General features: G+C 48.3%; 3 protein-coding genes across 4 annotated transcripts in view; all 3 read left to right on the forward strand.

The window, feature by feature from the left end:
- Window positions 1-4,502, forward strand: part of LOC114510882 (zinc finger protein OZF-like) — a 46,061-nt gene extending 41,559 nt beyond the window's left edge. For both annotated transcript variants that reach the window (XM_036013418.1, XM_036013419.1), the window contains exon 4: window positions 1,498-4,502. In XM_036013418.1, coding sequence (XP_035869311.1) covers window positions 1,498-3,221 — 1,724 coding nt within the window. In that variant the 3' untranslated portion in view covers window positions 3,222-4,502. The remainder of the gene's footprint in view (window positions 1-1,497) is intronic.
- Window positions 1-27,148, forward strand: part of LOC114510883 (zinc finger protein 420-like) — a 297,564-nt gene that overhangs the window by 182,405 nt on the left and 88,011 nt on the right. The gene's annotated exons all lie outside the window — the stretch shown is intronic.
- The window catches only part of LOC114510879 (zinc finger protein 585A-like), a 90,319-nt gene that overhangs the window by 53,155 nt on the left and 10,016 nt on the right, over window positions 1-27,148 (forward strand). Inside the window, exons 4-6 of the mRNA XM_036012754.1 lie at window positions 15,287-15,413; window positions 18,043-19,712; window positions 25,873-26,007. Of these exons, the coding sequence (XP_035868647.1) occupies window positions 15,287-15,413; window positions 18,043-19,712; window positions 25,873-26,007 (1,932 nt within the window). The remainder of the gene's footprint in view (window positions 1-15,286; window positions 15,414-18,042; window positions 19,713-25,872; window positions 26,008-27,148) is intronic.

Consider the following 27,148-nt stretch of genomic DNA (forward strand, 5'->3'; position numbering starts at 1 on the left):
GCACCTGGATCACAACCCAGGCATTTACCCTGACTGGGAATAGAACCAGCGACCTTTTGGTTTGCAGGCTGACATTCAGTCCACTGAGCCACACCAGCTAGGGCAAAACATTTTTTTTTTTTTTTAATGGTTGCAAAACAGACATAAGATTCATTGAACTGTTTAACTATTTTGTTTCTGACCATTTAACTATTGTTACATGCACAGTTCCATGGCTTGATATACAGTCACATTCTTGTTCAATCATCACCACTGTCCACCCTCAGGATGCTTCTTCATCTCCAGCTGACAGTCTGTCTCCTCTAATGAGCAGCTTCATTCCCCACCCCTGTTCTTTGCACCCTTGTCCTACTTTCTGCCTCTGTCACTTTGACAGTTCTATTTGACTCACAGGAGTGGAATCCTATGGTATAGGTCATAGTGGTGTGTCTTATTTTACTAAGTTACTTGGATAGGTCTTTTCTTGTTTCTATTATCAGGGACTGGAGGTTCCTAGATTCTGGTTTGCATCCAATGCGTTAGGTTTGGACACTGGAGAAGGACACCCTGTAGGCCTTGGTTTATTTCTCAGTAGAGCTGAGAAAGGGGGTCTGGGCGGGGGCATCCATTAGGAAGTGTCAGCATAGAGACTGACACCTGGGGTCTCAGGACTCAGGGGAGGGACCTCAAACTCACATGTTGTGAGGCCAGTGGGGCCTTAAATGGGGGTAGAGGGACAGCTACTTACCACTTCTATCTTTGTTGCCTCCTATGATGGAGGGCTGTGTGCAGCTGGACCTTCCCCTTTTTTAACGAGATTTTTGTATAAGATCTCACAGTTTTTAATGTTGGGAGGAACTCTGATGTCCATGTGCAGAGTCTGGAACTCAGGACGCCTCTAGGTGGAAACAGAAATTGAGGCATGTATAGGACCCATGCAGGAGGGGATTGGAACGGCTGTGATCAGCGTGGAGGCATGAGTGTGCAACACCAGTGATCATGCCCCAGCCACAAGGGACAGGTCACTCCTAGGCAGTGTAGGAAGGTGGGTGCTTGGTGAGCCTATGGTGACACAGAGAACAACCAGTACACCCACATGTGAGTCAGCTTTTACTTTACTGTTTCTAATTACAGTGAATGATTTGAGAAGCACAGCTGGCTGGGGGCATGTAAGACAAGGCCTGGAAGTCAGGGGTCTGGTGTAGTGAAGGCTCACTGTGTTTGGGGGAGCCTTTGACTCATGCCTCCAAGCCCACCATCCTCCTCTTTCTCCTCAGAGGTCTGTCTTCCCATCTGAGCTGCGCTGTCCACCTTTGCAGCCACTCCCAAAGGGACATTTCTTACTCTCTACTCCCCTCCCTCAACCTCACTGTCTCGAATCACTGCTTCCCTTCTCCCTGTGTCCCCACCACAGGCTGTCCCCTGCTCTTAGGCTATGCCTTGTGGTGCTTTGGGAAGATCCTGCCTCCCAGTGTGGTTAACTACATGTGTGTCACCATCTGTTTCCCCTCCCCTCAGACGTGGAGACTAGACCTGACACGAAGGAACTGGACCCACAGGAGGACAATTGGGAAGACAGACCATCTGTTGTGGTTGTTACAGAAGGACCCATGAAGAATGGTGCCCAGAGTTACCCCTGTGAAGGAGCAGGGACACAGGGTGACTGGGTGGGGAGACAACAGGAGAGTCCAGGAACCTGTCTGGGGAATTTGGACATATCCCAAGCATTAGCCCCTGAATATTGTGAGTTTAAGACATTTGTCCACCAAAGCCCCACGTGGGCCACAATGATATCAGAGGGACATAGGGGAGCGGAGACACACCCATTCACCGTGTGTGGGAAGGACTCAGGTACTTCAGTCCTCGTTCCTCTCTCCACCCTCAATGCAGAGAAGAAGCCATACGAGTGTGGGGAATGTGGCAAGGCCTTCAGCTACAACTCATCCCTGAGGATGCATCAGCGAATCCACACTGGGGAGAAGCTCTTGTCATGCCACACGTGTGGGAAGCAGTTCACCCAGCAGTCATCCCTTACCGTCCACCAGCGTGTACACACCGGGGAGAAACCTTACACGTGTGGGGACTGTGGCAAGGCCTTCATGCTGAAGGTGAACATTATCCAGCACCAGAGAACGCATACCGGGGAGAAACCGTATGTGTGCGGGGAGTGCGGCAAGGCCTTCAGGCTGAAGGCGCACATCATCTTACACCAAAGGACACACACTGGGGAGAAGCCATTCACGTGTGGGGACTGTGGCAAGGCCTTCAGACAGAAAGGGAATCTCAAAGAGCACCAGAGGATGCACAATGGGGAGAAGGCATATGTGTGTGGGGACTGTGGCAAGTCCTTTAGCCAAAAGACGTACATCATCCGGCACCAGAGGACTCATACTGGGGAGAAGCCGTACCTGTGTGGGGACTGTGGCAAGTCCTTCAGCCGAAAGGAGACCCTCAGTGAACACCAGAGGACACACAATGGAGAGAAGCTATACACGTGTGAGTATTGTGGAAATGCCTTCATTCAGAAAAGGCTCCTTATCCAGCACCAGAGGACGCACACTGGCGAGAAGCCTTTCATATGTGGCACCTGCGGCAAGGCCTTTAGACAGAAAGGGAACCTCAAACAGCACCAGAGGATGCACACTAGGGAGAAGCCATATGTGTGTGGGGACTGCGGTAAGGCCTTCAGCCGTAAGGAGACCCTCAGTGAACACCAGAGGACACACAATGGAGAGAAGGCATACATGTGTGAGTATTGTGGAAAGACCTTCCTCCTGAAAAAGCAACTTTTCCGGCACCAGAAGACACACACTGAGGAGAAACCGTTCATGTGTGGCAACTGTGGCAAGGCCTTCAGACAGAAAGGGAACCTCATCCTGCACCAGAGGATGCACACTAGGGAGAATCCATACGTGTGTGGGGACTGTGGCAAGGCCTTCAGTCAGAACGAGTACCTCATCCTGCACCAGAGTACTCACACTGAGGAGAAGCCATACATATGCAGTCAGTGCGGCAAGGCCTTCAGACAGCACTTCTCCCTCAGGGTGCACCAGCGTGTGCACACTGGAGAGAAGCCCTACAAGTGCAGCCAGTGTGGCAAGGCCTTTAGCCAAAAGTCCTCGCTGAGGACACATTGGCGCGTACACACTGGAGAGAAGCCCTATAAGTGCAGCCAGTGCAGCAAGGCCTTCAGCAAAAACTGCTCTCTCAGGAAGCACAGGCACGTACACATTGAGAAGTAGCCCTACCAATGCTTCCTCTGCCAGAAGCATTCCATGACACACTTGTCCCTGCAGGAAAATGTGACCAGCAACCTCTGAGGAGAACCTTTGTAAGAATGGCTGGTGCGGCAAAGCCTTCATCAGGAACTTCTTGCTTTCTGTCTACTGGAGGATCCACATGGGAGAGAAGCCCTGCCTGTGTGACATGTGGGGGGAACCTTCACCAGGAACTTAAACCTCACCAGACACATGGCAGGGAGGTGTGGAGCTCAGAATCCACACCCGACAGGCAGGTCAGAAGCCCACGGGCAAGTGCCAGGCTTGATATTGGAGCCCACATGGAGAACGCAAGAGAAGTCCTACTCATAGTGGTATTAGCAATGTGGGTGCTGCGGATAGGCCGTGCCATGCTCACCATTTGCATCTGCAGTGCCATGTGGAAAGTAAGCCCACCTACAAGTCTGGTACCTGGGAGTGTGTCCAGAGGCACTGTGGTTCCTGTCTGAGCAGGAGTGAGCTGACTCATGACCTTGGACATTGCATTTAGTGTCTCCGGGTCTCACTCTTCTCCACAGTAAAGTGGAGGAGGCAGAGGATGGAGGAAGACGGGGAGGTGAGCCCCATGGGGACATTGTCCCTTTGTGAAACACGCTCGGATCTAGTCCAAAGATGAGGTTACTGCCATCTGTGTGTTTCCTTGCTTTCCTCACACACAGCCCTTAGTTTCCCTGCAATGCCAGCTGGAAGGCCCCAAGCTCATAAGTTGTGGAAGTTACCAGATGGTTCAGGAGGAGGAAAATATTTTTTTCAGGATTAGGAAGTAACAATCTCTTCAGGTTCCTCCACATTGGTCTTTAAATTTTTCAAAATAAAAGTTTTAATTAAGTGAGACCAATGTCATTTTAAACAGTCATTAGATGTGCAAGTTGCAGGTACTGGTTGTCCTGTCCAAATGAGTGTCAACACTTTGGGGGAGGGAGCACACATACCCCACAGGAACGCCCAGAACCAAGCAAGCCTGCACCAGGCCACTTCCCTCTTGCAGTCTGGATTCCTGGCTTGGGAATGGTCACACCACGTCTAATGCTTATTATTAGAATGGTTTCCCTGGCGTTTTCTGGTCTCCCATGACCATTGATATTAGTAGCAGGAAATTACATCTCTCCCTCTCCCCACCACACACACACCTACACCAGCAGCACTAGGAGATTCATTGATTTCTCATCTCCTTTCCATGGATGCTTACTTACCCAATAAACATCCTCTCATGGCATGAAATGTCATCAGGGGAATTTTCCTTTGGTCCAAGTTTCTTAAGGAGCTGCCTAGAAGGGAAAGTGTCCTTACAGGTGATCACCTGCTTTCCTGAGGGGCTGGGAGGGGCTGAGAAGTGGAGGAGAAGGAGAGACAAGTGTGCAGCTGGCATTTTTTTCACTTCTGAATTTGATCTGACACAGGGAGGTTCATGTGACTGGTGTCATGCACAGGGGCATGCTGGAATTGGGTCACATGGGAGCCTGAGTTGTTTTCCCTCCTGCTTAGTAGTTGGAGAGAGGCTGTTTGAAGATACAAGAAAGTGAATATCTAATCCATGAACACCTAGGATTTTTGCATCCACTGATGAGCAGGAATCTCAAGAGACAAGAGGCTCTAGGTGAACAGCAAGTCATTCAATAAGTGTGTGAGTGCCTCCTCTGTTCCAGGTGCTGTGTGTCCAGCAGAGAGCAAGCCACAGGCCCTGGTCTCAGGGAGCCCCCACTGCTCATTACTGAGCCAGATCATAAGTGATGAGCTAGAAAGTGATTGGAGGGGCTGTTTCAGCTTCAGCTGTTCAGGGAGGGTCTCTCTCAGAAGATGACATTGGAGCATAGCCCCAACTGGCCAAGAGAAGACATCTGTATAAATACTGGGGGACAGGACATTGTCCTCTCAGTCCAGGGCTCAGTGCAGATTGGAAGAGGAGAAACATTGACAACATCCATGGATTGGGCCTTAGCAGGTTGGCCAAATCCATTAGGATCTGTCTGCACAAGAAATAGTGAGGCCCTGGCCCGTGTGGCTCAGTGGATTGAGTGCCAGCCTGGGAACCAAAGGTTTGCCAGTTCAGTTCCCAGTTGGGCTATGTGCCTAGGTTGCAGGCCAGGTCACTGTTGAGGGGCAAGTGGGAGACAACCACACATTGATGCTTTTCTCTCCATTTCTCCCTCCATTCCATGCTCTAAAAATAAATAAATAATCTTAAAAAAATGGTGAGGAAGAACTGAAGATACTGATGACTGAAGATGCTCTGAGATATAGCATTAAATGAAAAAATGAACAATTGACAATAGTATCTACTGTGCCCTCCCCTTTGTGTTTTTATTGTTTTTATCTTTTTTTAAAGAAGTACAACTACAGTGAAATTTATTACATGTTAGTAAACAAGAGCATGACACAGGGAGGACAATATGAAAGTAGAAACCTTACATTTTTCATGTTTTGCCTTTAAAATGTTATTTCTCATGGACAAAAACTCATGAGATCTACCATCTTTTTAAAAAAATTCTCACTGGAGGATATGTTTATTGATTTTATGGGAATAGAGAGAGAGATTTGAGAAACATCCTTTGCATTCCAAATGCTCTGTGGGATCCAACCCACAACTGAGGTATATACCTTGACCAGGAATTGAACCTTAAAGCTTTTGTGTGGGAAAGTGCTCCAACCAACTGAGCCACCCAAACAGAGCATGAGAAGTACCTTCTTAACCCAATTTTCTTTGTACAAGATGGTACCATTAGTTAGAGGACAGTTTTGTACAGCAGTAGATCTTTAGGACTTTTTCTGCTGCATAATGTAGACTTTATGTCCATTTATGGTTAAATTAAATCTTTTCATGTTCATGTTGTGTGTTGTTTTTTTTTCCTGTGTGACATATTTGCTCTTCAGCCTACAAAGTGCAAGTTGGTCATAGTTTTCTTGAAATCTACATTTCTTAGCCTCTGGTTCATTGGTGTCCAAATAGCAGGAACAAACTAATGAATTCATAAAAAGGGGAAAGACAAATGGATTTCTCTCTCTCCCTAAAACTGGAAAAAAATTCAACCAATGAATGCACTAAGTGATTGGCAAAACAAATCTTCCTCACTCTCTCTAAAATAATTGAAACATTTAAAATGTGAAGCAGATTCTTCTCCTTGTGGGGTGATCCTTACTTACAAAAGTCTTTACTTGGTGCCATACAGCCCTGCTTTTTAGGCCCCCATCGATACATGGCCCAGAGGAGGGAACAACAGCACCCCTGCCTGTGGCTTGGTCTCCTGGCAGAGTCTTACCCAACAGGGTTTCCATGATTGTGGGTGGCCTGGCTGCACAGGCCATGGGCTGCACCCAGACAACTGATGCACTTGGTACAGCTCACTCATTTTTATTCTTAAATCAATGAGTTGCCGATATGGAGACATTGGAATTCTTTACATCAATAAGCATCACCTTTTACTCATTTAACTCTTGAGAAAAAAGTCATGGAATATCTTGCACGTGCCCAAAATAGTCCTAACAGCTGCTGACTCAGCAGTGTATTAGAAACACAGTTCCCACTGTGAAGGAGATGAAATTACAGAAAGCAAAGCAGACACACATAAAGAAAAAACATTTTTAATATAAAGAAATCTAGTTTATAGGATTTGGAATCAAAAGCCACCGGGCCAACAACTCCACGAAAAGTTTAAAAACTAGGGTTGTGTAGGACTATCTGATCAAAAGTTCAAATCAGGGCCTGGCTGATGTGGCTCAGTGGCCCTGATTTGATCAGATTGCCCACCGGCAAACTGAAAATTCGCCAGTTCAATTCTCAGTCAGGGCACATGCCTGCATTAAGGTCCCAGGTCCCCATTTGGCTCATGTGAGAGGCAACCAATTGATGTATCTCTCTTTTTCCTTTTCCTCTCTCTAAAACTAACTAAATAAAGAAATAGCTAAAATTAGACCCTGAAAGCTTCCTGCTCCTTAAGTAGTTGTGGAGATCATCCTCTTAGGGGAAGGGGACACACCTCTGGTGTCTCTTGCACTATTTAGCACAGCGTGGCTGTTTTGTGAATGTCTGTGTCTTGAGCAATGTGAGCAGCCATGCTTTCCCTGGTGAGCAGATCTTTGGGAAGAACAAACGTATCCAGCCATTCATTCACCATTTCCAGAGTTGCTAGATTTTTATGCCAGGGGGTCATTCTTGAAGATGTTGCACCATTCAAAACCTGCATAGTACAAGGCCACCCCTAACTAGAGATGATTGGCATGTCTCTTCACCAGCCAAAGTGATCCTAAAGTAACAAACACTGTTTACAATTTACACAAGTGATCATATAGACAGTAAGGATTTTTAAGAAATTTGAAATTGCAAGAGTTCTTGTCATTCAAAAAATGCCACTCAAATAAGATTTCAAGTGTTTATAATTCAAAGTATCATAAAATATAGTCATGCTGTATTCTGATACACAAGGTATCTTTGCCCCCACCTCGCACCATAAAATCTAGAACCTTGCAAGTAACTCACATGTCCTGACATAGCCCTCCCACAATTTTCCACAATCCAAGTAACCATCATCATGAATCCTTGCATCATGAACCACATCTGTGCTTTGTTTTTAATTTTCAGGGGGGTACATTTTTTCCCACAGAATGGTGTTGAAACTCCATGTTAATAATTTCAGTCAGGTTGAAGACATGTGCTGCCATGCCAAAAGACAAAGATGCCTCTTAAAAATGTGCAGTTTTAGCCCTCATCTGCTTTCATCCCGCACTCCCCAGGACCTAGAGAGCTTTGTTTACTGGCAATAAATAGCAGGGCTCTTTCCCAGGTGGCTGAGTTCTCTGAGGTAGTAAGAGATACAGAGCTCCTTGCATTCTGCTTAGAGAGTCAGTCAGGGACAGCTCCAGCCAGTCTGACCAAGACACCTGTGACAGGTTGGGGGAGGGCGTTCACACAATCATGTGGTCTGTGGGAGTAGGAGTCAGTGCCACAGACAGCTCAGGTAGCCTGGCTCAACAGCTTGAATAGGTCAGCCTCAAAGGGGTAGAGCCCTGGCCTAGTGGGTCACTTAGATGGAACATCACGTGGTGAACCAGAATGTTACAGATCACAATAGAGTGATGTTTCTCTCTCACATCATTTTTCTCTCTATCCCTTCCTCTCTCTCTAAAACTAATACACATATCCCTAGGTGAGAATTAAAATAGAAAGAAAAAGAAGTCACTAATCACCACCTAAGGCAGCTGCAGTTTGCAGTTTTTGTGGTCATCGAGACTTTCAGCAAATGCTTTTTAAAAAAAACAGATTGTATTTATTTATTTTTAGAGAGGGTAAGGGAGGGGGAAAGACAGGGAGAGAATCATCAACACATGGTTGCCTTTCACACCCTCCCCCCCTTCCCGCCCACTGGGGACCTGGCCTGCAACCCACCTGTGTGCCCTGACTGGGAGTCAACTGGTGACCCTTTGGTTCTCAGGCAGGCAGTGAATCCACTGTACCACACCAACTGGGGCAGCAACTGCTTTTGCACTTGGTTTTTTTTGTGTGTGTGTGGTTCATGGTGTAAGAGTTCCCCAGTCTGGAGCCCTCTTTCCCACCCCACTCCCCCATATTCCTCCTGTGTGAACTCCCTTGTCTGTATCGGTATCCTCATCTGGAAAGTAGCCTGGTAACCAGGACTAAATGAGTTTGTACATCTTGAGGATACAGATAGCCAGGCAGGACCGGTGAGAGGAGGCAAGGGCAGGAAAAGAAGGAACCTCCTGAGGTGACCTCTGTCTCCCTAGGCAAAGGCGAGGCGGTGGGTGGGGTCTTGTTGCCTTGGTAACCGAGTTCCTGCTTCTCCCTTGGAGCACCATATCCTGGAGGCAGACACCCTGCCCCAGGCAAGAGGGCAGCAGGAGAAAGTAGGGATTGCACTGAGTAGGTGAAATGCTAGCAAGGTGAGTAGAGGAGGGGAAAGCCCTCCTACCCCGTAGTGATAAGAGGTTGGGGGCGGGGCCAGGGAAGACGGGCAGGTGCACCCCGGAGGTCAGACTGGCCACACTGGGGGAAGTGCAGCACCTAAGGCTAGCCTGTCAGTCTAGCTTGGGGAGAACAAGCGATTGGTCATGCGTAGACCACCCCTGTCCCCAGCACGCGGAAATGTGTAGTTTATTGGGCATTCAGACCGTCCCACCCCCAAAACTAATATAAACCTAGGTAAGCAAGGTCCTTTCTTTTGCCCACCTGGCGCACTTAGAGAGAGGTGAGTTAGAGCGACCTTGTGTCCCTGGAAGCGGCCTGACCACTTCCTGCGGTTTCCGAGAGGGAGGTTGAAACAGAACAGTGGCGGGGAGCGGGAGCGAGCTGAGCTGCCTGGGTGACTGCTCCTGGGCACCTGCAGTTCCCAAAAGGCAGGACTTTGAAAGTGAGCAGGAACGTGACAAGGTTTTCCGTTTTGGTCTGGCTGAGGGCAGCTGTGTTTTCCCTGAAATTTTCCGGAGGGGATGGGTTTTGAGACAAAAATCTGCCATTCTCCGTGACCCTGCAGCAACTGAATTAAAAAGTTTTTCCTTTCTCACCAGCCCGTGCCTCTAGAATTTGCCTGTTGAAGCGAAGGCGGCACAGGCAGCAGAACCCCCACTTTGTGTCTGTAATAATAACTTGACCAGAGCAGGGGCTGTACAACGGGAAGGGCTCATATTTCTCTGATTACGCTCACTTGCTTTCTTGCGTCTGTGCACGCTTTACACATTTTCTGCAAGTCAGCATGACTATCAGGACACCTGGCAGGATGCTGGAGGTCTGCAGGGGGTCTGAAGCGTCTTTTTTGCAACTTCCCACCTCCCCCTCTCCCTGCTCTCTTCTGTCCTTTTTCTGCCTTGCCCTGGCCCCAGCTTCGTCCTCCCACCCAGCTCCTGCCCGCCGCCGTCCTGCTCTCTGGTCCTCCTCCCGCTTCCGGCACCAGGGCCAGTCACTTGCCATGATCACCCCTGGACTCCGCCCCCTTGACGCCGGGGCCGCGCAGGGGCTTCTGGGACACGGAGCCGCAGGCTTACCTCTCGGGCCCACAACTGGTCAGTAGCGCTCCAACTGATCGGAGGCCACAGTGGCTTCTGGGGAAGCGTGGACTTACTGGCCCGAGGAGGCCAAGTGTGATCGGAGGTCCTGGCGGAGGCCGGTGGTCACTTTCCTGAGGTAGCCGTGTGGTGTCTCCGGCTGCTGCGGAGGGCGCCAGGGAGGAAGTAGAGAGCTTGCGGTGCGAGGGAAGGGGCCTGAGGATTCGTGAGGGGGTACGGATGCGTTGGGGAAGGTGGTGTGTGTGTGTGTGTGTGCGCGCGCGCGCGCGCGCGCGTTGCCCTGAGACCCCCCCCCCCCAGGCGATCTCCATGAGTGTGTCTCCATGTCTGTCAGCACGTGTGGCCGGGTGACCTCCTGAGTCTCTCCTTTGCTCATGTGTGTGTCGACTGCCTGTCTTGGTCTCTCCTGGGTCCATCTGTGTGCACGTCTGTGTGCGTGTCTGCCTTTGTTTCCTTCCGCAGTGTCTCCCTGTGAAGGCACCATCCAGGGGTCCGCCTGTGTCTGGTCTTTTCCTCTGCGCTTGTGTGTCTGTGCGTGTGGGGTTGCATCCCTCCTGTCCAAGCCTTCCCCGGTCTGGGTTGTGTTGGTGTTGGGGTGACTTCTGGGGCCTGGTGCAGCACTCAGAACCAGGGCTGGGGTAGAGGGTCCTGTTCCTCCCTCCAGGCTGTGGGACTGGCTGTGTGCGCATGCGTGTGTGTTGGGGGCGTGCCTGTGTGGATGTGACGTGTGCCCCACCCAAGCACAGGGACCCTGCATACTAGGCCCAATCATGATCTCAGCCTTATGTTCTTGGGTGCATGTCTTCTATTTTGGGGTTTCAGTTTCCTCATCTGTGAAATGGGGTGAATGGAAATAGCCTGCAAACTGTAGGGTGTCAGGAGAATTAAGTCAGTGTTTGTGGATCGCCTTAAATGCCATTGGTCCCTAGCGTGCTTTCACTATTAAGATGTATGCCTGTCCCCGTCTGCCTGTCTTCTAGGAGGTATGTCTGTCTGTCATTCTGCATTGTAGATTGGGCCTCTACCTGGTCTCTCATTTTGCCTTTCTCTTTCTACAGCCTGCCTGTGCCCCAGTCACCATGGGCACTGGAAGGATGGCCACCCAGCAGCCGACCACAAAGACCCTGGTGAGTCATGTCCCCCTCTCACACCTCCTTCCTTAGGGTTAGGCTTCTGGGCAAGGATGACCCTCTCTCTGCCCCACGAACTCCCTCAGGGCCCCAGTCCCTGGCCCATTCTCCTGAGACTGTGTCCACCCTGAGTTGGGAGAGTACTGTCCTGACACTGGCACATTTCTACCACAGGGGACAGGATAGCTCAGGAGTGACCTGTCCTACTCTGGGGTCTCTGAGGAGACACCAGTGGGCACCTGGGAAGTGTTGGCTTAAACATATTCAACGAAGTGTAACAGAGGCCCTGGGCAGTATGTACTGGGCAAGGGGCCTTCAGAAACAGGCAGGTGGCACTGAATGCCCAGGGGACTGGAGAGGGGTGGGAGGAGGACTCATGTGGTGAGGGACCTGAGAGTCTGTGGCTGTGGCTGTGATGTTTTATGATGTTTTAGTGGGTGGCTATTTGTGGTATTTTTGTCTAAATTTCCTTCACTGGAAGCAATACTTTACAATAAAAGCATACAGATGTAGCATACAGATGGTTAGTGTATCATCTTGATATGCCAAGGTTGTGGGTTCAATCCCTGGTCAGGGCACATACAAGAAGCAGTGAACAATAAGTGGAACAACATCTTTTTCTCTTGCACCTTCTCTCAAGTCAGTTGTGTGTGTGTGTGTGGGTATGTGGGTATGTGTTTTCTTGTGTCGTTTTTTTTTTTAATTTTTTAAAGGTTTTACTTATTTATTTCTAGAGAGAGGCCCAATTTATTTCTATATACAAGGGAGGGAGAAAGAGAGGGAGAGGGACTTCATTGTGTGGTTGCTTTTCTTTTCTTTTTTTTAAAATATTTTATTTATTTATTTTTAGAGAGGGAAGGGAGGGAGATAGAGAGAGAGAGAGAGAGAAACATCAATGTGTGGTTGCTAGGGGTTAAGCCTGCAACCCAGGCATGTACCCTGGCTGGGAATCGAGTGTGGTTGCTTTTCATGCACCCCCGTTGGGGACCTGGCCCACAACCCAGGCATGTGCTCTGACTAGGAATGGAACCAGTGACCCTTTGGTTTGCAGGCCTGCACTCAATCCACTGAGCCACACCTGCCAGAGCTCTTTCCTTGTTTTTATCATTACCAGAGGATATTCACTGAGTTACAGGGAGAGAAGGAGCGAGAGAAACACACATGTGAGAAATATCAATTGGTTAGTCCCGTACACACCCCAACCCTGGATCAAATGGACAACATTTGATTGCTCCAATCAGCGGAGCCACCTAGCCAGGACTAGACATATATATTTACCCTGCCTTTTGTATGATTGAAAAAAAATTTTTTTAATTATGGAAGGTGGAGCAACTGTGTAAAGATTTAAGGTTTGTTTGTTTGTTTTTTAAGAGAGGGTGGAATGGAGGGAGAAGTAAAGGGAGAGAAACATCCTTGTGGAAAAAAACATCGATGAGTTGCCTCTTGCACGACCCCATCTGAGACTGGCCTGCAGGCCAGGCATGTGGCCTGCCACACCAGCCAGGTCTTTATGATTTCTACAGGGGCTTCTTTGTAGAGGAAGGTGATGGTGCGTATGTTTAAGGCCTTTCAGAGGTTTTCATAGTTATGAGGTGAGGACAGTTTATTCCCCGAGTACCGTGCAGCAGGAGCTGCCAGTGTTTCACATTGGCAGTTGTTGGTGCTTCTTCTGCTCATTGAGTACAAATAACAAGTGGTATAAACTGTCTGTGTGGTAGGTGGCAACTGATCTCTTTCTGAGTAGCATCATTTGTGGTGTTAGTGAGCTTTGATTTGTAGAAAATGTTTTTTTTGCCATTTGTTCAGGAAAGCAAACTTTTTATCCTGTTTTCCTGATCCTCAGGAAATGTTGTTGTCCTGAAAGGTTTAATTTTCTTAATATTACTTATTTTTAGAAGAAGGAATAGATGGAGAAAGAGAGGGAGAGAAAAGAAACATCAATATGTGAGAGAAACATCAATTGCTTGCCTCTGATATGTGCCCCCAATCACAGACTGCACCCTCAACCTTTGGTTACACAGACAACTCTGCAAGCAGCTGAGTCACCTGGCCAGGGCTTCACATTTCTTATCAATGGAATCACACAGCATATGGTTTTTTAACTCTGTCTGCTTTCACCTAGCCTCATGTTTTTGATGCTCATCTGTATTGTAGCAGGTGTTATTTTTCATGGCCGTATACTATTTCTATTGTCCAGGTAGAGCGTGTGTGTATGCATTTACCTGGAAGTGTACATTTGGGTTGTTTTCACTTTTTGGTTGTTAGTAATGCTCCTATGAACATTCATGGACAGCTTTTTGTTTGAACTCCTCATTTCTCTTGAGTGTAGGAGAGGAGATTATGGGTCCTTTCATAACAGTACATTTAATGATTTAAGGAACAATCTGACTGTTTTCCAATGTGGCTGCACCATGGTGTCTCCACTGTTACCTTCTCTGTGATCCTTGCCTTGGTTTCTTCCTTTAGAAACATTGTAGAGCATTCCCGATGGTTGTCATTTCCACATGGTTGGGATTTGGAGGTTCAATTTTTTTTTTAATCTGTTTTAGTGTAGTTATATTCTCATTTTTCTAAAAATAGAGCCTTCCATGGCTGGGTTGCTCAGTTGGTTGTACCACCATCCTGCACAGCAATATGTTGAGGGAATAGATCCCCAGTCGGGCATGTGCATGAGGCCAACAAATCGATGTCTACCTGTCTGTCGTCTGTCTGTCTGTCTTTCTCTCTGACACTACCTTCCTCCCGCTCTAAAATCAACAAAGATATCCTCTGGCGAGAAATTAAAAAAAAAAATAGAGCTTGATTTCACCTCTTTGGAACTGGATGAGGTTTTTCTTGTGGCGAGGTGGTTTGTGCCATTAGACAAGAATCCAAAACAGATGGAGCTCTGGATGAGTGGCCTCAATCATGAGCCCACAGTGCACTCTGAGGGCTTTGGCGCACTTGGAGGGAAGCCCCATTTCCAGGAGAACCTTGGGAGCCTTCTGAGGACGGGTTCCATGTCTCATTTACCCCACTGTGGCTGTTCCATGTGGGCGCCCTGACGCCCAGGACCTTCTCCTGGTTTCAGCCTGTCCCAGCCTGGGCTTGGTGCATGGAGCCTGCTTGGTAAAAGTTTCATTAAGTGAATTTATTCAGGTGGGAATACTGTGAACATGTATTATATTTAAAAAATTTAAATGAAATAAGTAGAATAATAAAGGGTGACAGGTGGTGGATGAGTTTGTGGCCTCAGTGGTTATTTGAAAATTTTGTACTTATTGGATTGACCAAAAAGTTTATTATGTTTTTTTCCATAAAGTAAAAGACATTTATCACTTCACCAGTCGCTTTGTTTATTTGTGTATTTTAGCATCAGCATCCTCTGTGCTTTCCATCTGCCATTTAAGCCTCGGGTCTTGATGCACATGCCCCACCTGGAATCTGCCATCAAGGACCAAACCACATGCTGCTCTGACCTGTCTGACCATGGTATTGCCAGTAATGGGTCCTTTACGGGCGTTTTTGTGTCACAGTGTGAGATGATATATCACTGAGGTTTTCATATGCAGCTCCCTGATGATGTGTCATGTTGAGTATTTTTTCACATGTTTTTGGCCATCTGTGTGTTCTCTTTGGAGAACTATCTACTTAGGTTTTTTGCCCGTTTTTGGATTGTGTTGTTTGCCTTCCTGTGAACAGCCCCATAGTTTGTCCCTCTGAGGACCATCCAGTTCCCTCAGGCACTGAGGACACTGAGAGATCAGGCCCTTCAGAGGCTCCACACATTGTAGACACCATGTCAGGTGCATCCTGTGTGCCTTCCTGATCCTTCCGGTCCTTGTGGCAGCACCTCCAGACCATTGTGTGGAGGGCCGTGTGGTAAGTTGTATGTGCCTCCTCTTACAGGGGTCAGTGGCGTTCAGGGATGTGATTGTGGACTTCACCCAGGAGGAGTGGCAGCAGCTGAAGCCTGCACAGAAGGACCTGTACAGGGAGGTAATGATGGAGAACTACTGGAACCTGGTGTCACTGGGTAAGGATGCTGCATTAGTCACCATCTGCCCATCACTTCAGGATGACACAGAAATAGAAAAGATACACAGGTCTGACATGTAGGACATTAAAATTACTTGACATTGAAAATAAACTTAATAGGTGATTAAGTGAGGAAGAGTGTTTACCACATGTATATAACAGTTGGAAGATCATAAATATATCAATAGATCCTTGGAGTAAACAAAAAGAAGACCAAATGAATGATATAGAGATGGACCTAGCTTATGAGTGTGCAATTTACAGAGGTAGAAATGTGTGGAGTTACACTTTACAAAAGATTTTTAAACCTTACTAGTAGTCAAAGAAGTACCAGTTAAGTCACAGGAATACAATTCTTGCCCATTAGATACATAGAGAAGAAAAAGAATAACAGCCCTGGTCAGGTGTAGCTTAGTTGGTTGCAGCTTCGTTCCGTACACTGAAAGGCTGTGAACTGGATTTCCTTTCAGGATATATACCTAGGTTGTGAGTTTGCTCTCCAGCTGGTCACATATGGGAGGCAACCAAGGGGTGTTTCTCTCTCTCTCTCTCTCTCTCTCTCTCTCTCTCTCTCTCTCTCTCTCTCTCTCTCCCTCTCCCTTTCACTACTCTTTCTGCCCACTCCCTGTCTCCCTCTCTAAGTATATCCTCAGATGAGGCATAAAGAAAAAAACAGCAACTGCATTTTGTATTATGAGGGTGCATGGAAAGGGACTCTTCATTTTAGGAGCATGAAGTTGGAACAACTCATTTGGAAGACAGTTTGGTGTTATCAACTAAATCTCAAGAAATGAAGGTGATGCATGTGGTCCCCATGGTACTGGGAAGGTGCTGGAGGGTTTGGCCTGATTCCTGAGTCCCTCTTCCCACAGAGTGGACAGTGGCGGTTGTAGAGAGTGGCGGAGGCTGCTGCATTGGCAGCAGTGATGGTACATCGGTCTGGTCCAGTTCAAGGTGTTCTTCTATGTGGTGGCATTTGTCAATAGTCTGGGCAGTGGAAGGGAAAGGGTGAGTCAAGGATGGCTAGTCAGTCTTTTTTTTATTACGATTATAAAAATATTTCTTAATGTTTGAAAACACATATAACGTAAAATTAGCTATTTAACTATTTTGGTTTTGACTGTTTAACTACTTGACGTGTACAGTTCCATGCGTGAGTTCCTTCACACTGTTGTTCAACCATCACCACCATGTAGCTCCACTTCATCATACCCAGCTGACGATCTGTCCCTGTAAAAAAAAGCTTGCTATCCCCCTCCCTGAGCCCCGCTACTGATGTCCTACTTTCTGTCTCTATCAAATGCCTCATAGGAGTGGAATTATATAGTATCGGTCATTGTGTGCCTGATTTATTTTGCTAAGTCTCTTTGATGGGCCTTTCCTTCTTTTTATTATTTGAGACTGGAGGATCCAAAATCACAAGTCTCTCATCCAATGTGTTAGGTATTCGATGCCCAAGAGGGGTGCCAAGTAGGCCTTGGATTATTCCTCAGCAGAGCTCAGAGAGGGGTAGTGTGTGGGGGGCATCCACTTGGGAGGTGTTAGCATGGAGAAGAGACATAAATCCAACCTCCCAATACTCAGGGGGTGGGTCTCAAACTTACGGATTGTGAGGCTATTGGGGGCTTCAATGGGGGAAGGGGAAGAGCTGCTTACCACTCCCTCTTTGTTACCTCATAGGAAGGAAGGCTCCGCGTTGCTGGATCTTCACTTTTTTTTTAAAGGTTTTATTCATTTATAGAGAGAGAAGAAGGGAAGGAGAAATAGAGGGAGAAAAACACAGATGTGTGAGAGTACATTGATTAGTTGCCTCTCATAGCACTTCAAATGGGGACCTGGTGGGTAACGCAGGTATGTGCCCCGAGTGGGAATCAAACCGTGACCTTTCAATATACAGACCGGCACTCAACCCACTGAGCCACACCAGCCAGGGTTAGATCTTCACTTTCTTAATGAGATTTTTGTGTAAGACCTCACAGTTTTTAGAATTTGGGAGGAACCTTGATATCCGTGTGCAAAGTCTGGAACTCAGGACAGCCCCCTAGACTGGAAACAGAGATTGAGGATCCCATGGGGCAAAGCATGAGGGGACTGGAGCAGCTGTGGTCAGCAGGGAGGGACGATTATGCAAAGAGGAGGGTGAGGAGCCAGCTGTAAGGCCACGTGTCTCTGGGACAGTGTAATAAGGAGGAGCTTTGCTGGGGCGTGGGGAGTCAGAGGGCAACCAGCATGCCCACAGGAGAGTCAGCTCTTACTTGATCATTTATAATAACAATTGATACTTTAAGAAGCACAGTTGGCTGGGGATGTGCAGGACAATGCAGTGAATCCTCACTCGGTCTGTGGGATCCTTTGATCCACTCCTCCAAGCCTGCCTTCCTCTTTCACTTTGGGGTCTGTCTGTGCAGCTCTGAGCTCCCCTGGCTGCCTTTGCATACACTCCCAAGGGGACCTTTCCTGCTCTCTGCTCACCTCACTACAACATATTGTCTCAGCTTACTGCTTAGCTCGTTCCTTGGTTCCCATGACAAGCTGTCCCCCGCTCTCAGGCTGTGCCTTGTATCTTGAGAAGGTCCTCCCTCCCAGCATTTTTAACTGTGTCATCATCTTTTTCTCCCTTCCCTCAGACTTGGAGACTAGACCTGACCTGAAAGAACTGGACCCACAGGAAGACAACTGGGGAGGCAGGCCATCCATTGCAGTGACTTCAGGACCTATGAGGAATGGTACCCAGGGTTGCACCAGTGAAGGAGCAGGAACACAGGGTAACTGGGTGGGGTGGTCACGTGGGAGCCCAGTGACCTATCTAGGGTGTTTGGACATGTACCAAGCATTAGCCTCTGAATGTTGTGAAATTACGAAATTGGTGCACCAACACCCTATGCATGCCCCAACAAGATGGGAAGTAGAGAGAGGAGAGAGGACACACCTGTTCACTATGTGTGGGAAACACTCAAGTACTTCAAGCCTCGGTCCTCCCTCCAAACACTCTGCAGAGAAGCCCTATGGGTGCCGGGACTGCAGCATGGCTTTCAGCTACCACTCGTCCCTGAAGGAGCACCAGCAAATCCACACCAGGGAGAAGCCTTTCTCGTGTACCACATGTGGTAAGCAGTTCACCCTGCAGTCCTCCCTCACCTCCCACAAGCAACTGCATACTGGGGAGAAGCCATATATGTGCTTAGACTGTGGCAAGGCCTTTACTCGGAAGAGGAGCCTCATTGTGCATCAGAGGATACACACTGGGGAGAAGCCTTTTACGTGCAGGTACTGCGGCAAGGCCTTCACCCGGAACGTGTACCTCATCATACACCAGAGGACACACACTGGGGAGAAGCCCTACGTGTGCCAGGACTGTGGCAAGGCCTTCACCCAGCATAGGAGCCTCATTGTACATCAGAGAACACACACTGGGGAGAATCCGTACACATGTGGGGAATGTGGCAAGGCCTTCAGCCAAAAGGCACATGTCATGCAGCACCAGAGGACGCACACTGGAGAGAAGCCATACACATGTGCAGAGTGCGGAAAGGCCTTCAGCCAGAAGGCAAACATCGTCCGGCACCAGAGGACGCACACCGGGGAGAAGCTTTATACATGCAAGGACTGTGGAATGGCCTTCAGGCTAAACAGAAAACTCATTGAGCATCAGAGGACGCATGCCTGGGTGAAACCCTATTTCTGTAGGGACTGTGGCATGGCCTTCAGTCAGAATGATTACCTCATCACCCACCAAAAGACGCACATCGGGGAGAAGCCTTATGTATGCTGGGACTGTGGCAAGGCCTTCAGGCAGAAAAGGAGCCTCATCGACCACTTGAGGACACACACTGGAGAGAAGCCGTACACATGTGGTGACTGTGGCAAGGCCTTCAGCCGGCAGGAGTGCCTCAAAGCACACCAGAAGATACACAGCGAGGAGAAGCTGTATGCATGTGGGGAATGTGGCAAGGCCTTTAAACATAAAGGGTACCTCACCGTACACCTGAGGACACACACTGGGGTGAAGCCATACGTGTGCAGTACCTGTGGCAAGGCCTTCAGCCGGAACAGGAGCCTCGTCGTGCATCAGAGGATACACACGGGGGAGAAACCGTACCCTTGTGCGGACTGCGGAAAGGCCTTCCGCCGGAATGACCACCTCATCATGCATCAGAGGACGCACACCGGCAAGGAGCCATACACTGTGGCCAGTGCAGCAAGGCCTTCAGGCAACACTTCTCACTCAGTATGCACTGGCGAGTGCACGCCCAGGAAAAGCCCCATACATGTAGCCAGCGCAGCAAGGCCTTCAGGCTAAACTTCTCACTCAGGGAGCACCTGCACATCGGGGCAAAGCCTTACAACTGCAGCTAGTGTGGCAAGTTCTTTAGCCTCAGATTCTGTCTCAGGAAGCACCAGCATCTGCATACTGGGGCATAGCCATACCAGTGCTCCATCGGCCAAAAGTATCGGAGCAGGATGCACACATAGCAGAGGAGCAGGAAATCTCAGAATCCACACCCAACTGGCAGGTCCTGAGTCCATGGGTCAGTACTAGACTTGACACTGGAACCCACAAGTAGGGTACGAGAGAAGTCCTACTCAGATGGGTCATCGTGGCACTGGGGACAGGCCATACCATGCTTACTTTTGCTTCCATGGCATCTGCAGGGCCATGTGGAAAGCAAGCCCCTACAGGTCCTGTATCTGGGAGTGTGGCCTGGGGCACTGTGTATCCTCACTGAGCTGGAGAAAGCTGACCTATGAGCTTAGACAATGCATTTGGTATCTCTAGGGCTTCCATCACTTCAATAGAAAAGTGGAGAAATTGGAGTAGAAAGGAAGAGGGGCAGATAGATAGTCTCCATGGGGACATTGTCACTTTGTCACACAAGACTGGGTCTTGTCCAGAGATCAGGATGTCATCATCTGTGTGTTTGCTCGTTTTCCCTACACACAGCCCCTAGTTTCCCTGCAACACCAGCTGGAAGGCCCCAAGCTCATAAGCTGTAGGAGTTACCAGGTGGTTCACAAGGAGAAAAAAAATTTTTTTCAGGATTAGGAAGTACCAGTACTTGCTTCAGATACCAAAGTTTATCATAGTGGCCTGCTAAACTTTTTTTAAATAAAACTTTGAATTAAGTGAGACCAACGTTATTTTGAACAGTCATCAGGTGCCAAAGATGTGGGGACCAGTTGTCCTGTCCAAATGAGTGTCAACACTTGGGAGGAGAGAGCACCAAGAGGGCACCCAAACCTAAGGAACCCAGCAAGCCCGCCCCAGGGCACCTGCCCCTGGCAGCCCTGGATTCCTGGCTTGGAAATGGTCACACCATGTCTCATGCCTATTATCAGAAGAGTTTCCTTTGGGGTTTGCTGGTCTTCCATGCTGATGAAGAAATATTATCAGGAAATACATCTGTCCACAACACACATAGTCCCCCCAGCAGCATGGAGGAGCCATGCTCGGCAGAGTGGCAACAATGGCATCACCCAAGGATCCTTAGCAGGTTGGCTAAGTATATTCACTCCATGTGGGTAAGAACTGGTGAGGAAGAACTGAAGATACCAATAATGTAAGATGCTCTGAGAAATAGCATTAAATGAAAGAACAGTGGACAATAGTGTCTGCACTCTCCTTTGTGTTTTACTTTTTTGGGGGAAGAAATACAACTTCATTGCAGTTTATTGCATTGTATCATACAAAAGCCTAAGACCAGCAGGGCAGTATGAAAAGTAGGAAGCTTAAATTTTCACTATTATATTGCCTTTGAAATGGCATTTTATTTTCTTCTAGGCAAAAACTCATGAGATCTACCGTCTTCTTTTTGAATCCTCACTGAGGATATGTTTATTAATTTGAGAGAAAGGGAGAGAGAGATTACTATGAGAAATGCATTTTGACATTTTTATTCACCCAGAAAATCATCCTTGTGATGCAGACATGTGCAGTAGCCCAGAGAGTTTATCTTTCTTTTTGCCTATCCCCCATTCCTCAGTGACCACTGTGATTTATTTTGCCTATTCTAGACTTTTATATATATGAAATCATATGCCATGTACTCTTTTTATCTTCTTACACTTGGCTTTTTTTTTTTTTGAGGTTTACCTATGTCATCTGTGTGTATCAGCTGTGCTCTGTTTTTCTTTATTTTTATATCCTACCCAAGGATATGTTTATTGATTTGAGAAAGTGTGAGAAACATCAGACAGTTGCCTCCCATAGAAGCCAAAACATGTGATCAAACCCGCAATCTCTTGGAGTACAGGGTGACACTCCAGTCAACTGTGTCACCCAGTGAGAGCTACAGCCGACTCCTTCTAAGTAATATTCTACATCATGGAGAGACCAATTCGCTTGATGGTAAGCATATGGGTTGTGTCCAGTTATAGACATCTTTCTGTGGACACAATCTGACTTTTCTGTTGAGAAGAGTCGGGTCATACATAGATCCATATTTAACTTTTTCAGAAACTGCCGTACTTTTTTCCAAAGTCGTCTCATTTTTTGTCTCTACCAGCACGCTCTGGGAATTTCATTGCTCCGTGTGCTTGGCAGAACTGAACATGTTGTCTCTCACTGTAGCCATTCTCGCTGGTGTGCAGTCTTACCCCACTCCAGCTTGCAGCTGGTACTGAGAACCTTTGCAGATGCTTATTTAGCATTGGTGTATTCTATTTGGTGAAGTGTCTGGTTCAAGTCTTTTGCCAGTTTCTTTTTAACTAGGTTGTTTGCTTTCCTATTAATATTTCAAAGTTCTGTACATATTCTTTTGTTGTTAATTTTTGCTTTAAGTCCTTTATCAGATATGTGCTTTGCAACTGTTTTTCCCATTCTGTGGGTAGTCTTTTCCTTGATGGCATCATTTGGAAGACAAACATTTTTAATGTTGATGGGATAGGTTATTTTATTGTTCCTTCTGCTTTCAGTGTTGTACTTGAGGAACCAATGCATAGCCAAAGGCCATAAAGATTTACTCCCATTTATAAGTTTTAGAATTTTAGCTATTTATTATTCAGGGAGACCAATGCCATTTCAAACACTCTGGATGCAAAAGGTACAGGAAAGGGTTGTCCTGTCAAAGTGAGTGTGAACGCTTATACGAGGGGAAGAGGCAGGAATACCCCCACAGGAACCCCAGCAACCCAGCTAGCCAGCCAGCCCCTGGCCACCTGCCCCTCCCAGCCCTGCATTCCTGGCTTGGGAATGGTCAGACCAGAAGGCAGGAACCAGGCCCTCAGCAGCAGAGATCATGGAAGGGCACCACCCCCTGCAGAAACCCAGCCTTATGGATCCCCTCCCTGCAGGGCTGTTACTGGAGAAAAATCCTCTCACATCACAGGCTGCCCCTCCCACCCCACTGGCTGGAAGTCTTGTAAAAACAGAGTACCTTCAGTCAGAAGGGGGTACTATTTAATCTATGGCTGTATACCTCACACACAGCCATACTCATGGTGTACTTAAGGTTTCATTTTTGATGATAGCAATCTATTACCAATATTAAATAATAATATAAGAATGTTGCTCCATTAACAATAATACATAAAGCATTTTTAAAAGATTTTATTTTTAGAGAGAGGGGAAGGGAGGGAGAAATGGGGAGAGAAACATCAATGTTTACATTGTACAACCAAGGATATACTGATTGGTTGTCTCTTGCACATCCCCAACTGGGAACCTGGCCTGCAACCCAGACATGTGCCCTGACTAGAAATTGAACAGGCGAACTTCTGGTTTACAGGCTGGCACTCAATCCACTAAGCCACACCAGCCAGGGCAACATAAAGCATTAAAAAACTTTTTTAAAGATCTTATTTTTAGACAGAATCAAAGAGAGGAGAAACAGCCGGCACATATCAATTGGTTGCCCTTCACAGGCCCCCAACTGGGAACCCATTGGGTGACCTTTCTGCTTACAAGCTGGTGCTTAATCCACTGAACCACACCAGCCAGGGTGCCATGCTGTATTCTTATAAAAATAGTAATATCCTTCTTTGACTCCTCCCAACATAAAAACTAGAACATTGCCAATAACTCACATATCCCTACCTAGAACTGCAATTTCCCCCAAGCCAAAGACACCATCATCCTGAATTCTTGCATGTCTTGATTTTCATTTTTGGGGGGTACATTTTTTCCCCACAAAAATGTGTTTGAAACTCCATGTTATTTTCAGTCAGGTTTTACCCAGGCCATGTCACCTTAAAAGACAAAGCTGCCTCTTAAAAATGACCAGTATTTGCCCTTACCTGCTTTCATCCCATGCACCCCACTGCCCAGAGAGCTTTGTTTCCAGACAATAGCAGGGATCCATCCCAGGCAGATCTGCTTTTTGAAGCAGAGGTAGAGAGAGCTCTGTGTTCTGCCTCGAGATTTAATCAGGCACAGCTCCAGCGGTCTGACTCAGCATCAGGGACAGGGTTTCCCAGTGGTGTTCAGCACAACAGCCTGGTCTATGGGGAGAGGGTTCAGAACCACAGACAACTCAACTGGCCTGTCTCTACAAGTTGAACAGGTCTATCTGAAAGGCACTTCAACCCTGTCCTGGTAGCTCACTTAGATGGAGCATCATCCTGTGCACCAAAAGGTTGTGGGTCACAATAGATCAATGTTTCTTTCTCACATCAATTTCTCTCTCTCCCTTCCTCTCTCACCAAAATCAATGAGCCTATCTTTGGTTGAGGATGAGAAAAGGAAGAAAAAACAGTCATTAATCACAACCTAAGGTGGCTGCAGTCTTCCTTTTTATGGTCACTGAGACATTCCACAAATGCTTTGACACTTGGGTTGTAGTTTTTGGTGTAAGAATGCCCCAGCTTGGAGACCTCTTTCCCACCCCAACTCCCTCACTTTTATCTGCTGTGACTTCCCTTGTGTGTATCAATGTCTTCATCTGGAGAGTAGCTTGATTGCCAGGAATAATTGATTTTCTACATCTTAATGGTACAGATAGCCAGGCAGGACCACTGAGGAGGCAAGGGCAGGAACAGCGGGGGCCACCTGAGGAAATCTCCATCTTTCCTGGGCCAAGACTAGGCTGCAGGAAGGGTGGAATTGCCTTGGTAACTGAGCACCTGCTTGGAAGGTGAAGCATCCTATCTTGGAGGCATACCCTGCCTGGGGCAAGATGGCAGCAGAAGGAACTTAAATATTGCACTGAGTAGGCACAATTCTAGCAAGATGAATGGATGGGGGGGGGGGGGATCTAAACTCTATTGGTACTTGATTGGGGAGGGGACCATGGGAAGTTGGGCACGTGCACCATAGAGGTCAAAATGGCAGAAGGGGAGAGGTGCTGGACCAAAGACTAGATGATAGCCAGGGGAGAAAAACCACTTGGTCATGGGTGAATCACCCCCCTCTTCAGTGTGGAAGCTTAAAGTTCATTAGACATTCAGACCATCCTTCACTGGAAACTAACCTAAACCTAGGGAACTGAGGGAGATGCTCTCTTGCCCACCTGGAGAACTTACTAGCTGATGAGTTTTAGAGGAACCTTGTGAACCTGGAAGCAGTCTGGCCTTCAGCCCCAGCGGTTTCCACAGGGGAGCCTGAAACAGGACAGTTGCGCCGCCTAGGTGACTGCTCAGCGGCACCCGCGGTTCCCAAAAGACTACACTTTCAATGGGAGCAGGAACTCTGGACACTGCTTTTTGTTCTGGTGTGGCTGAGGACCGCTGGAGTTTTCCTTGGTCTTCCGGAGGGAGTGAGTTTTGAGACAAGAGTTCGCCATTCTCCCTCATCCTGAAGCATCTGAATGAAAAACTTTCTCACCCTCCTCTGCCTCTAGAGCTTGCCTATTGGGGACGACTGGCAGCGGGACCCACACTTTGGTTCTGTAAGAACAACATGCCCATAACGGACTGGCACATAATGGGAAGGGCTGACCCTTCCTTTCTGGTTACGATCCTTTACTTTCTTTTGTCGCTGCACGTTTTAAAACTTTGTGCAAGTCCCCACGACTATCAGGACCCTGTGGCTCAACGCAGGATGTCTGCTAACGCGCTACAGCGTCTTTTCCTGCTTCCACCCACGCCCCGCCTTTTCAGCATTTTCCCTTCCCCTCCCTCCTCTCCAGCTCCCTCTGCTCCCGGTCCCATCCCCACCGCCCTGCACCTGTCTCTTCCTCCCTCCTCACTCCCTGGGCACCCACTTCCTCCGCTCACCCCGCACCTCCCAAGCAGCGGTCCGGGTCCCTATCCGTTTCGTTCCCCTCTCACTGCGCGACTTTCCTTCTTATAGCCCATTAACCCCGCCTTTTGACCCAGGTGCCTCGGGGGCTTCTGGGAGATGGAACCTAACGCTCCCGCCTGTCCGGTTAATGACCGGTTAACGTCTGGTTAAGGTCCGATTTACGTCAGGGCTGCAGCGCCGGCTCCAAGCGGAGGCCGGAGCAGAAAACACCGCAGCGCATAGGGTTCTGGGAAGTGTAGTCCGCCCTGCCGCGCAGGCGCAGTACGATCCCGGGGCTTAGCGGAAGCGGGTCACTATCCTGAGGGTACCGCGTCCTGAATCAGTCTTGGAGCTAAAGGAGAGAGCTTGCTGGTCCAGGGATGGGGCGTGTACCTCGGGAGGGGTTGCGAATCGGGGCCTGTTCGTGTGGGTGAAGATGATGCCTGTGGCTGTGTATGAGTGTTTGTTGGGCTAAGAAACCCGGGCCTTCGCTGTGAGTTTGTCTCCGTGTTTGTCACCCCGTGTGTCCGGGTGGCCTCCTCTGTCTCCCCTTTGATTGTGGGTGTGTCGGCTGCCTGTGTTGGCCTCTGCGGGATCCTTCTGTGTGCACGTCTGTGGGCGTGTCTGCCTTTGTTTCCGTCCGCGGTGTCAACAATGAGGACGCCATCCAGGTGTCCACCTGTGTCTGGGCTCTTCCTCTGAGCCTGTGTGTCTGGTGTGAGTGCGTCAGTGCATGTGAAGGTCTGCCTCTCCTGTCCAGGCTTTCCCCTGTCTGTGTGCACCTGCACCTCAGTCTCTGGGCATTGTTGACATGTGTGAGTGGGTGCGTCGGGATGCCCCACACTCCGCGAGAGCGTGGGAAAGACAGCCCTCCTGAACATACGGGCCTGGCGGAGCTGCCTGCCTGCGAGCCCCAGAGCCCATCTCCTTCCTGCTCTCAGAGCCTCCCCTGGTCCCGGGATGGTAGGACTTGTGTGATAGCACGGAGTGGGGCTAAGGAAAAAGGGCAGAGACCCTACCCCATGCTGACCTGGGTGAATTTGTTAAGGCAGAGTGTGTTGCATGCTCAGAGTATCATTCTGGGCATTTCATAGGCCTGCCAGTAACTCTGAGGTAAGAACTTTCACCATCCCCATTTTGCGGATGGGGAAACTGAGGCTTGGAGACTTTAAGTGACTCACCCAGCTGGACACCCAGGCATCTGGGTTGCAAAGCCCCCACACTAACCACCCCACAGATGGCAAATCCTTGTTTGCCTTAGAAACAGTGGATGGCAGGAAATGCCAGAAAGCTTGGACAGAGGAGTAGGAGTAGCTACCACACCTGGCTCTGCAAAAACAGATCTGAGGCCACACAGGGTTCAGAGGTCACCAGTCCTGTGCACATGCTGCTCCCAGGGCCACTGTGCCTTCATGGCTTCCTTTTAAATAAAGTAAAAATTAGAATTGTGATTGTATTGTGGTAAGGGCAAAAACAGTCTAGGGTGGGTTAGATTTGTGTTTTCTCTTATGATATTAAAAGAAATGATATTTTCAAGATCCTGTAGGGGTGTCCTGGGTAAATTGGCTCTGAGGGGC

This window comes from Phyllostomus discolor, chromosome 12 (assembly GCF_004126475.2).
Source record: "Phyllostomus discolor isolate MPI-MPIP mPhyDis1 chromosome 12, mPhyDis1.pri.v3, whole genome shotgun sequence".
Taxonomy (NCBI): Eukaryota; Metazoa; Chordata; class Mammalia; order Chiroptera; family Phyllostomidae; genus Phyllostomus; species Phyllostomus discolor.